At 40.2% G+C, this 12500-nt stretch overlaps 1 protein-coding gene across 2 annotated transcripts in view; it reads left to right on the top strand.

Annotated features, from left to right (window-relative positions):
- LOC138026734 (sensory neuron membrane protein 2-like) overlaps window positions 1-12500 on the top strand; it is a 40592-nt gene that overhangs the window by 26389 nt on the left and 1703 nt on the right. For both annotated transcript variants that reach the window (XM_068874187.1, XM_068874186.1), the window contains exons 4-8: window positions 1903-2058; window positions 4263-5055; window positions 8120-8538; window positions 11076-11276; window positions 12282-12500. The exon at window positions 12282-12500 is cut by the window's right edge and continues 1703 nt beyond it. In XM_068874187.1, the coding sequence (XP_068730288.1) occupies window positions 1903-2058; window positions 4263-5055; window positions 8120-8538; window positions 11076-11276; window positions 12282-12416 (1704 nt within the window). In that variant the 3' untranslated portion in view covers window positions 12417-12500. The remainder of the gene's footprint in view (window positions 1-1902; window positions 2059-4262; window positions 5056-8119; window positions 8539-11075; window positions 11277-12281) is intronic.

Genomic DNA, 12500 nt, shown 5'->3' with positions numbered 1-12500 from the left:
CCATTGGTTGAAAAAAATGAAGCCAAAGTTTGCGGTGATCCTGGATTAAGTTAATCGGCAACTAGGCCCTCGTAACTCCTTTTCTAAAACCGCTGTTACACGTTGAAACTTTTAGCTGAAACTTGTGTGCAACGGCGCTGCAAAAAAAGTTCCAGTAGGCATTGCACCTTGCATGTAACATAGAAAGGTCGAAACTCGCTCGGGAACGTTGAAATTGGTCTCGAAATGTTGTTTACATGGCCTTAGCCGGTTTCTGATGATTGGCTTACGCAGCGTAGCGTAGACCAATTTCACGAAGTGGTGTTACGCAGTGAAACTCCTGGCAGTTATCACCTCTGCGATTGCTGCGACCGTTGCAGAATTAGAAAGTGGTTCTACTATTTGTGAAACTTGTCTTGTTACACGGTGCAGTGCCTCCTGAAACTTGGTTCGCAGCGCCTTTGCACACGATTTTCAGCTAAAAGTTTCAACGTTTAACAGCGGCTTAAATCGTGTATTTTAAGAAGATTTGTTGCGCAAAGTGGAGAAAAGATTATTCCATAACAACGTGCGAGAATTTTCCGTTTAATACGACAATTCTCCTTAACCTCTTGATATGAATAATGCCGAAATAAGGACTTATTAATTTGGCCAGAGAGAAAAATTTATTCGGCTGAAAGAGTTCATGAAGCTTTATCACTAATTGAATATATAAGGCGGCTCAAGATTTGTACACTATTCCAAAAGATTTGAAGTTCTTAACAACTTTTCACTTCGAAAGAAACAACTCCACGTTTCTTTGGTAAAATCAACATTAGACGGATGGCTAGCTCATTCCACGCTTCCTCTAGCTTCTTATTTTCTTTCTTAATTAATTATAAGTAGTGTTTACATGTCAGTTTTATTAATGTACAAAATTTATATCCGTTATTATTTATTAGTATAATCAGAAGCACGTGACCTTGAAGCGGGTAACTTGAAACTCTTTTTCTTGGAACAATGCTGGGGATTTTATGCCCATATATGGAGAGAAATAAGATCGAAGCGAAGCTACACGCGCGGGAAAGTTACACACAAATAAGCAAGTTTTTAAACTCGAAAAAGCCAGCTCTCCACCAGAGTTAGAAGCTTTAAGGTCATGAGCTTCTGGTGTAATTACATAGGTGATTATTGAAAATTGTCTGCGCTGATTGGCTGCACTTGAGGTGATTATTACACGGGAAAATACTCTAAGCAGTTTTTTTTTTCAAAATGGCCGCAAGCCGTTTTGTCGAGGTAACAGACGAAGAAATTAGTTGTGTAATCACCTATGTAATTATAATAAAATGATTATTCACCTCAGGCTCGGTGAATATATTGGTGAATAAAAACCTCGATTTTGTCTCGTTCTTTATTCATTGATATTCAACTCGCCTTCGGCGGATAATTGTTAAACATTAATACCTTCGACTTCTCTGCATCAGTTGAACAGTAAGGAAAACGAAAGCTTCGGCAACTTTGGTCAACTGTGCACATATCATCAATATTTGCATATCTTAGGCCCGACTCAGACGCCATACTTTTCATGAGCCGACATAAATTACGAAAAGTACGCCTGTTGATTCAGACGTCGTACTTATAATGATTGGCCGATCCACAGCCGTTCCTGGCTACGCCAGGCCAAAACAACGGCTGAGCCGTTCCAAATTAAAATAGCCGTTCTTAATTTATTCAGACGCCGAACTTTTCATGTACTTATTGTAATCAACTCAATGTATTATGTTCGGCTCATGAAAAGTGCGGCGTCTGAGTCGGGCCTTACTTACTCTTCTTTGTCTTAGGGCGTAAATAAATTCGACTTAGTTGATATAACTTTGGGCTGCCTGCTTCTGATATGTCTCCTCTTTTGCGCATCTGACTAGTAATCCTTTGAAATAATTTCAGTTGAAAGAAACAGGCCCATATGTTTACACCACAAAAGCAAAACAAGTGGGAGTCAAATTCGAAAATGGAAAGGTGACCAGTACGTCGTTTGATCAAATCACATTCAACAAGACACTGACAAAAAAGGAATGTCCGAAATGCTCTAAGCATGACCAGGTTTGTTACTCAGTTTGTCAACAAGTGAAGCTAGTATGATCTTCTCCGTTATGAACGCAATTTATACAATTGCGTAGAGAAGCCTGAAAAATTCAGGACTTCAACGGGGTTTGAACCCGTGACCTCGCGATTCCGATGCGACGCTCTAACCAACTGAGCTATGAAGCCACTGACGTTGGGAGAACCCACAAATGACCAGCTCCCAACGTCAGTGGCTTCGTAGCTCCGTTGGTGAGAGCGTCGCACCGAAATCGCGAGGTCACGGGTTCAAACCCCGCTGAAGTCCTGAAATTTTCAGGCTTCTCTGCGCAATTGTATAAATTGCGTTCATAACTGCGAAGATCATAGCTTCACTTGATTTCATATCCGCAGTTCATATATGATTCATTTCATATACCATTTCATCAGTATGTCAACAACAGGTCCCAGAATATCCTATACCAAACTGCGAACCGGATCGGCTTTGGGTTGCTTTGATTTGCTCTTGAATGAGCTATGCATGGTATTGCAACGAACCTCTCCCTTGTTCTCGAAAGGCTTTTTCCCACTTGAAAAGCTGTTGCTTTTATCGTCAATTCCTCAGTTGCTCTGAATTGACCGTTATCGTTTATTTCGAAATCTCACTGTTTCATGGATTTCATGAGAAAAAGCACAAACTCTTTTTTTAAACGAACGTAAGAATTAGGGGCTGAGCTTGAAAGTTCGACTTGTGCGACTTGAGCTTGAAAATGTTATTAACATGTTGATAAAGTTGTGTGGTATACTAGGTTCGACTACAAATTGAATACAATTAGCCCATTTCCGAGTTGCTATTTGCCTCAGTTTCAAAGCGAGTCCTGGTGCGCAACCACTTGAATGGAAATGAGAGGTGTATTTTTAGGAAAAAATAAATTTATTTTATTATCATTTGAATGGTTGAGCACCAAGACTCAGACTTTGAACCACAGGCAAATATGGCCTATTGTTCTTCAGTCTATCATGCAAGAAGATAACCACATTGTTAATGTCAAAAAAAACGTCCTTAAGTATTTGAGTTAATTGTCCTGTTAGACTACAGTTTTAAATTTCTCTTACCTACTGCTCACAAAAACCAAAACAATGGAAAACAAAAGAGCAAAATAAAGACGACGTTCTTCTAAACTGACTCTCAGCTTGGGTTTGTTATTAGCGTGTTCTTTAAATTTTGGATAATCTCAGCCTGGACGTTCCAGGGGCGTAACCAGAGGGGTCCTGGGGTGCCCGTGACTCCCCCTCCCTCCTTGTGATAGTCAACAACATAATAGTTACCATAATTTATGTCACCTGGAAATTACTTCATCAACGCAGCTATTTTGTAGGCTTGTTCCCCCCTCCCGCTCCCCTCCCCCCTCCCTCCGTGCGCTCACTGCTCATCCGAAAAATTGTCCCTTTCACTAAAAACAGCGTAGTTATCGACACGACAAATCGGTAAGTATCCTGTGTGTGAGAGAGGGGAGATTGTGACCTCCCTTCTTTTGGAAAAATTCTAGCTACGACCCTGCCGTTATTATAAAAAAAAGACAAAGTAAATGTCCGCAAACCGTCAGAACTTGAGTCGAGAAATGTTCGCTTCATCTAATGAAACGGATGCCCATAACCAGTGTCGAAAGAAATTATAGAATTGCTTTGGTTTTGCATTACTTCATTCAGTGATTGGTTTAAAGTTCTCGAGCCACTTTTTCAACCAATCAGATATGAAACCAAAACCAATCGTGGCTCGGTCGTGTACATTTTCCCGCGCTTTCTCTTGCCAACGTGTAATTACTTCGAGTTTTGATTGGTTTTCTGGATTTTCTCCGTCCTTTTTGGTTGGCTAAAGGATATACTTTGATTCTAGTTTACGACACTAGATTGAAACTCGCCCTATAGCGAGGTTTCTCGTTACGTCACCCATTGTTATTACAAATGTAATAAGCCAACCAGAACCTAATTGGCTGTTGAAACAATGATTTCTCTTGCGCCGTGGTTGGCAAATTTAAATATCAAAAGAAACGTGACGTCAATGTTTGTAAACAAGAAATATCGCTATTGTGACTTATTACTAACGGTTAGGCGGTGAGGCGCTGGATGTACAGTACTTTGTATTGAATGCTTACAACTCTTTGTTTGTCTAGACAAGCACGTATTAAGTTGTATTCTCACTTTTTTCTACTTTGTAACAATAGTCGGTTTCCCATTCTCTTCAGGTCACTGTCTTAAACCCAGCCTACCTAGGGCTGATGAAAGAATTTGGATCAGCGAAGGATTTCAGCACTGCATTGATACCGCTTGCATTGAAGATCCTGTTTAAGCAATTGACTGGTAACCAAACAGGAAGCGAGAATTCCACATATATGAAAATGGGACAAGCGCGCAGTGAATTGGAACTCGTATACGGCTCGTCCAACCCTGCCTTTGGTTCTTGGGTGAGAGCAAACTATCCGTCATTACCGCATGGTAATTTCTCTGAGACACAAATGCGAGGTCTGTACGGGGCCTTGATGAATGCTTCGAAGTTTGGACCGTTTTCAAATCCAAGCCTTCTCAAAAGGTGTACACATAGAAATACACCGTTCGTATCTATAGAATGTGGTCTTGTAATCAATCTTAATATATACATCAAAAGTCGGCAGCTGCAGCTGCATAAAGTCAAGTCTTTCATTGAGAGCCTTTTGTGTCCAGATTCGACCTCCTGTTTCAATACCAGTCTCAATACATCTCTACTGATGATTGCGCAATTTGTTACGGATCCACTTCCCAAATTTGTCATGAGATATTTGGATGACCAAAACTATGGACTCACTGCCACTCGAAAGCAGAGCGATATATCCCTTGGTTATGTTATGACTAACTTACCGATCCCTCCACGATTCGAGTCGGGAATACCCGTGCCGGGTATATTGACCTCTCATGACAGCGAAATACAGGCCAAGGCGAATGGAACCAATTCAACCTTCTACACGTGTGAATCTTCAGAAGGAGACCGATTTGCTTATGCAGGTACACTTCTAGCCTGATTCTCAGACGGTCCAGGTCGCTCGTGTCACGTACTCTACTCCCGTCCCCGTCTGATATACTTGGTAGGAAAGCTTGTTCCTAACGTCATATAGATTGTCTAGTTTCCATCAATAACAGGGAATGTTACACTTTCATAAACCTGAGGAATGTGCCTCTGTGAAAACAACATGTTGGAAGCTGCCGGAGATATTGATGTAGATGTTGACTGTGCTTTGGAGAAGGCTTGTGGCGTATTCGCGGTCTTTAAGCTTTTCCCTAAAAAAAAACGCGATAAAAGCTTTTACCTCCAGGAAAGATGTCTTGGTAAACTTGCCAACGGGGTTTGGCAAGTTGCTCATATTCCAGATTGCTCCAGTTCACGCTGAACTCTCCAAATTCAATAATACTTTTGTTGCGAAGCCAGTGCTTATTGTTATTTCGCCATTAGTGAGCTTAAAAGGAGACGAAAAATTCTCTACAAGGGTTAGGAATCAAAACTGGCTCCGTTGGCAAGGACGATCTTGCGAGTGTAGCGTGACGTTCACATCGCCGGAATATTAACTGGAAAATGGAAGGTGGAGAACTATGCTGTCCTCCGAAGTTTACAAGAAAAATTTGATAGGAATCGTTGTATACGAGTAGACGAAGCTTACTGTATTAGCCACTGGTATGTTCATGTGTCTCAGGCTTTTTTTTAATTGTTACAGGATTTTGGAATCTTGATCACATCTAATTAAATAATACATGTACGTGTATGTGCTTCATAGCCTTTAGAGGTGAAACAGAATAGAGGATACATACTTTATTAAAATTTCAATGCAGAATGGCAGCCATAGGCTGATGTGGACCTTAAAACTAACACAGTTAAAACTACACAATAATGAGAAGCTTAATAGAAATACAGAATAACAATGGTATATAAAATGTGTTCTTGACGTGAATGTCACGTGTACTCATTGCAACAAGTACAGGTAATCTTTTTGTTCTTGATCTGTTCGAAAACCAAAAGTTCAACATTTTGTTAGTCTGGAGGCAACGTTAGTCTTTGTGAATATTTACAAGTAAGAGTTCTGGGAAATACTCACATTTACCGAGCCAGAAGAGAATAGTTCTTTCATTGTTATGTTATTTTCATGCTCGATCGCAAGATTGTCCTCGCCAACGGAGCCAGTTTTAATTCCTAACGCCCGTAGGGAATTTTTCTGGTCTTCTATTAAGCTCACTAATGGAGAAATAATAATTACTGGCTGTGCAGCAAAAGTATTGTTGAATTTGGAAAGTTTAGCGTGAACCACTGAAGCAATGTGGAATATGAGCGACTTGCCAAACCCCGTTGGCAAGTTTACCAGGACATCCTTCCTGGAGGTAAAAGCTTTTATCGCGCTTTTCTTTTGAGGGAAAAGCTTAGAGATCCCGAATACGCGGCAAGCTTTCTCCAAAATAAAGCACAGTCAGCATCTACATCAATATTTCCGGCAGCTTCCGACATGTTGTTTTCACAGAGGCACATTCCTCAGGTTTGTGAAAGTGTAACATTCCCTGTTATTGGTGGAAATTACACAATCTATATGACGTCAGGAACACGCTTTCCTACCAAGTATATCAGACGGGGAAGGGAGTAGAGTGCGTGACACGAGCGACCTGGACCGTCTGAGAATCAGGCTAGTACACTTCGAGTATTCAATTGTTTCTTACGATAAAGGCGATCGTAAAAATAAAGACCCGATGGTTTAGCACGCGTTCCATTTTGTGTAACATTGTAAAATGATGACGAAATATGTAGAACGGGACGCTGGGATGGAAAACAGTTTGAAGACATCCTTCATCACAGTTCTTTGATTTAGTCTCATGATCCATGGTTTTCGCGCGCATGTGCGAGCACTTCTACAACTTCTGAAAGGGGATCTGTCTTCTTTACGATTGTTATAGCCCTTGTCAAAAATATGTCACAAAAGGATTTGCTTTCCAAAATCATCGATGAGCCTTTTACTGTCGGTAGCTTTGTATTTAAGTTTGATTTTCTCTTCTTTTTTGAATCCATTGCTTTCTTCTTGGGGATGTATCCTCGATTATCGCTTCCCATTCTTCTAGAAAATCATCTGGTGTTTCATCAAACACGTCCACTGATTGATAGATTTGTCAGATCTGCTACATTTGTACTTCAGGGACCATGGTCGTTACTATGGATACTTCTTTGAAAGACCGATTAGTGCGCACGCGAGTTCCCGGATGTTGAAACAGGGTGGCAAACAGCTTTAACTTCTGATCATTCAACATTCTTGATTGTGAGAGAAATGTCCAACGGATTAATCAAAGCTCGTTTAACGCTACTAAAATCATTATTATTAACATCGATCCAACCTTCATTGAACATATTTCGACACGGTTGAAAAGAGTTGAGAAAGGAATCAGTTTAGCCTTTGCCCGGGCCATCAAAACGTTTATGCTTTGTTGAACATCCATTTAACACTTCCTCAGCCATCGAGAATCGAATGTAGAATAAAGTTAAAGCCGTTTTCCACGTATTTCAACATTCTTGCCCCAGCACGATCACAAATGGTTTTATTTTTGGATACACTTTGCGCGCCAAACAAACAAAAGGCCGCCATGCAATTTTAACCAACCAGAAGAAGCCATGTCACGCGTGACTTCTTCTGCCTTGTTTTTTTTTTTTTTTTTCCGGGACGTGACAACTGACTATCACGGAATGGCTATTCTAAATATAAACTCGATTGTGACTGTGCTGGGTCAATCTGGGTGAAGTATCATGAAAATAAATTGGTATGAGCGGTTTCAGAGTAAAAATAGAGAATAAAAGATTTGCATTTCTACGCTAACGTTGTCGCTAAAACCTCAAATTTTGTGATTTCACGTCGTCGTTGTGCAGAGTACCGCAAAAAATGCGTGCCGCACGTGCAGCACCTTTATTTGTTCTCTTTAAACCAATGATATTCTTGTTTTGTGGCGTTGTCGTTGACGACAGCGGCCAGTACGGCCAGTACAGCCACTCTGTTCGGTCAATAAGAGGTTACTAAAATAGTCTTTCACTGCAGCTTTCTTTCCTTAGCCATAGGTGGTGAAAACAAGGTTAATCAATCTCTCTATCCTAACGCAACCGAAGAACAACTGAAAGTTCATGGATACTACAGTCAGTTCCCTGGACAAAAAGGTTTAAAGCCATGTTCTACTGACTACCGTGGACTGGCTGAAAGCTATCCGATCTTTTTGCCTGAGTTTCGTTTTGCTGTTCCAGTAACTTACAAAAGAGTTGTTAAAGTGCACAGCATTCCCATGCACAGATACGTGTTACGATCCGATGCTGTTAATGTTAATAATGTCACAGTATTCAAACGAGGGATATTCGACGTCACACGATTGTTAGGAGGTCCTTTGTACATAAGTCTTCCTGGGTTCCTTCATGGCGACCCGAGTTTGTACAACAAATTGAAACTGCAAAAACCTCGTCCAAGAAAGTATGGATCCTATGTAAGTATTTTGTTACATATTTATTAGCGTCTTCGTATAGAATGAATAGTGTTTCCTAGATAAGAGGGAAAATCGTAGAGAACCGACGCAATCAATCCACATTATCCCGATTAATATTGACAGTTTTGTTTTGCGCGTGTTGCGTGCCCTTTAACCATGTGATGTATTTGTCCCGTCGACCTTGTGGTAGTCCCCATGTTAACGTTGTCTCAGTCCTCAATCTAGATTTCAATATTTTGTTCTACTGCTCAGCACGAGTAGGTGTACCCGCTTCACTGAAAATGCTGCAAAAGAGACAGACACCGGGAAACATATTTTTACTCTTTATAAACTGTTTTGGGAATTTTTAGCGTCTCTCAAAGCTTTAAATCAAAGAAATCGTTGAGACAGGCGTTTTCAAGGTTTAAATCTGTTCAGTTTTTCATTTGAAGGGGCGTCGTATTTGACCACCTAACCATAATAACCATAAACGCCTGCTTACCTCACAGCAAAATTCCTTTCCGAAGTTTAGGCGATCAAGTTTTACCTACGTACTAAATTAAACTAGTAATAGTTTTCACTTCATCCGGCTGCCCCTCCCTAAGTTAATACAGATGGCAGTTGAGGTGTTTTCCAATTAATACCGGTATGTGCTGCACATTGCGATGTTTTCATGTTATTCTACATGTAATTAGTAGGTAGGTAAATCAGTGAAAGTGAAGGATGCAAGGAATTAAAGGATGGACAACAACAAACAGCATTTATTTTTAATTTCAATCAACGTTTATTTGATACGCTATCTATTGAAAAGCAATTAACATAATTTTGGAAAGTGCCGTCAAATATAATAGTAAAACAGGAGCATTCAATGACTAGAATGCAACATTTTGTCGTCATCCTTCGTTGTCATTAAATTCGTCGTCATTTTTTGTGGTTGTTTCCACACAACTTTGAAATAACATAAAATAGGATCAAAACTTGCTTATTATATTCGGATAGCTGACTATTATTATCTGTGAATAAACTGTTTTAAAAATGATCGAGGATTGCCGGTTTGAAAATGTTGATACTGAGTCTACGATTTTACTCTCTGATATTGTGTCTAGCAGTTTGTGGCCGAGTCTGTGGTACATGTTTCTGCTTTCATTTGTGTCTGACAAATCGTCGCCCCTGTTTATGAGTTGTGCCTGAAAAATCGATTTCTGACCCAGGCATTATGATATTCTATCAGATACTGTAATCTTTGATTTTCAAAGTAAAAGAAATCGCTGCAAATATTCGAAAATTACTCACCTTCAATCGCTATGCTGAACCTTCGATATCCATGCTCCTTGTGACTTTCTGGCTCGTGACTCAAGTTACCCAGAAGACCCCGCGAAATCGATGAACGCTACGGATACCACCTTGCGTGCTCGGTTGAGCAAATCGAGATTGCTTTCAATTCCTCTATACAATATCTACTAATTTACGGATTAAATTACATATTCCCTTTTTACACCGGGGCTTTTAGGTTACTTCCTCGGGTTTTGGCCTCTGGGCCTCTTTGGCCTCTGCGGAGGCAAAAAGTTGACGTCACAGACAGAACAACATTAGCGGGAAAAATTCAGGAGTAAACAACATGGTGGGTGTAACGGACGCATTGGCCATCATTAGCTAGATAATGACTGGAGCGTGAATGGTCAGGTCGTCTCGCAGGTCACACTGTGGGAAGGGAATGTTGCCTTAGAGTAAACGGGCGTAAATGGGGATGGGCTGATAAGCAATTACCCTACAAACGACGGCGTGGAAGACTAACTCCAGGCGCAAAGAACCAACAGTCGTAATCTTTATTGAACAGTGCTAACGTATTGGTGGGGAGCCGTCGCCTTTCACCTTCGAGTCCCGTGGGTTCAATTCCCGGACTCCTCGTCCTCCAAAATCTTTTCGAGACTGGAATCACAATAATAATACAACATCCTTTGGTTTTGACCATATCATATTGAGAATAAACATGACATATACGTTTGCTCAAGTCCCAAGACGTGTTGTTAGAAAGAGAAATTAAGATAAAACATCCTTGGGACTGGTATGAAAATTGGTTATTCTTCTTGTAAGGACGGCGTCTATCCACTAGATCACAGCTGAGAAATGTAAAATTAAGACTTAGGCCCTTCACGTACATTTTTAGGAAGAAGAAACTGAAACTAGTTTAAGTCTGAAATTTTACAAATGAAAAGTGCATAGCCTTTCCGATATAGTAGAATAATATAAGTTTTAAAAATTCTATGGGACACAAGTAAATAACGTAGAAACAAAAACCAAGATTTCATGGAAAAACATGTGAACGCCTTCATGGCATACATGGATTCCCTATTTTGTTTTGGGTAAACTGTGTTTGTCACGTAACTTGTTTGTTCCCATTATGCCCGGTGACTCATCTTTTTCAGTTTAGCTCTAACCCATTCATCTGTTTCTGTTGTTTATCGGTAGGGGAAACGGAGCCTATCACTTAGAAGAGCCATCTGATTTTTGTGCGAAAGGCCATTTAAATATACTGAGTTTGTTTTTATCTTTTGCAGTTGAATATTGAGCCAGTATCGGGAACAGCCATGCAACTCAAACTTCGCATTCAGCTGAATGGAGTAATTATCTCCAAATCTTTATTTAAAGAATACCATGGCCATTCCAATGTGAGCTTTGTGAACAAATTTATTCCCATCTGGTGGTCAGAAACCTCTGCAAGCATTGATGAAGAAACAGCCAAAGAATACAACTCTCAGGTAGACGGCGTAAAATTAATTCTGGGCATCGAGATATTACTCCGCAGATTTCGTCGTAGCAAATTCACAGTCTTCGGCGGAAGACAAATTCTCCTAAAATTCTCACATTCTAATACAAAATTAAGAACTCAATCCTGGACCATGCCATGCCATGAATAATTAAGAACTCAGTCCTGGACAATGCCATGCCATGAACTGGTAGGGGGTAGGGGGGGGGGGTGGGTGGGGGGAGATTGGGAAGTAAAGAGAGTTCTTTCCTATGGTCAGAATTTTCATATACAAGTCAAGAACGATTATTCTAAAAACTGACTAAAAGCACGTGAGATTAAAATTTATGAAGCTCAAACTAGAACAAGACCCCCTGATTACGAAACTAGCACTGCAAAAAACACGACCAGAAATACGGATTAGCTGTAACTGAACTTTCACAAAACTAAGGATTTTTAGGATAAACAAGCCAAATAAAAAACTGCTGTCGCGTTTGCATAGGTACAAAATCATGGTTATGATGATGATGATGATGATGATGATGATGATGATGATGATGATGATGACGATGATGACGACGACGATGACAACAGCGATGACGTCAAAGATGATGATGTTGACGACAAAGAAGGCAATGATGATGATGATGTGGGATAAGGAGTGATGATGGTGGAAGTCAAAGCATAATGAATTCTGATGACCCCTGTGGTTAAGCTTTTAAGAAATTTCGTATTCTTCAGTTTGAACTACAAAGTCTTCAGCGAATTGTATCCAGGGATTTGACCTAAGTCGATAAGACCCACCAACTCAACGGTTTTTGTCTCTGACCTTTAATCTCAAAAAATATTGCAGCACTCATGTGAGGCTTGATAAGCTTCAGGCGAGGGCCGGGTAAGAAAGTATGCAATAACACATAAAGCAGTGATACCACTCGTTAGGTTTTAACTGGCGGGGATTACAAAGCCTATGATTTAATTTAAACAAAATTCTCTCTTTGTCATTCTTTTCTCTTTGCAGCTGTTTGGAAGCCTGCGATTGTCCTGTGGTTTGGTGGTTGCCTTGCCATTGATTGGCGGTATTTTACTTATTCTTGGTATCATTGTAATTGTATATGCTGTCAAGAAAAACACTTCATCTGTAACGACAGAGTGAAACATCCACAGAGTCTTGTAAAAAAAAGGAGATACTGAAATATATGACAGAGTCCTCGGAAATGCTTCATTCTTTCTCATTTGA

Source organism: Montipora capricornis, chromosome 12, assembly GCF_036669925.1.
Source record: "Montipora capricornis isolate CH-2021 chromosome 12, ASM3666992v2, whole genome shotgun sequence".
In the NCBI taxonomy this organism is placed as follows: Eukaryota; Metazoa; Cnidaria; class Anthozoa; order Scleractinia; family Acroporidae; genus Montipora; species Montipora capricornis.
Note: the sequence above shows the minus strand (reverse complement) of the source record. Positions and strands in the feature narration are given on the sequence as shown.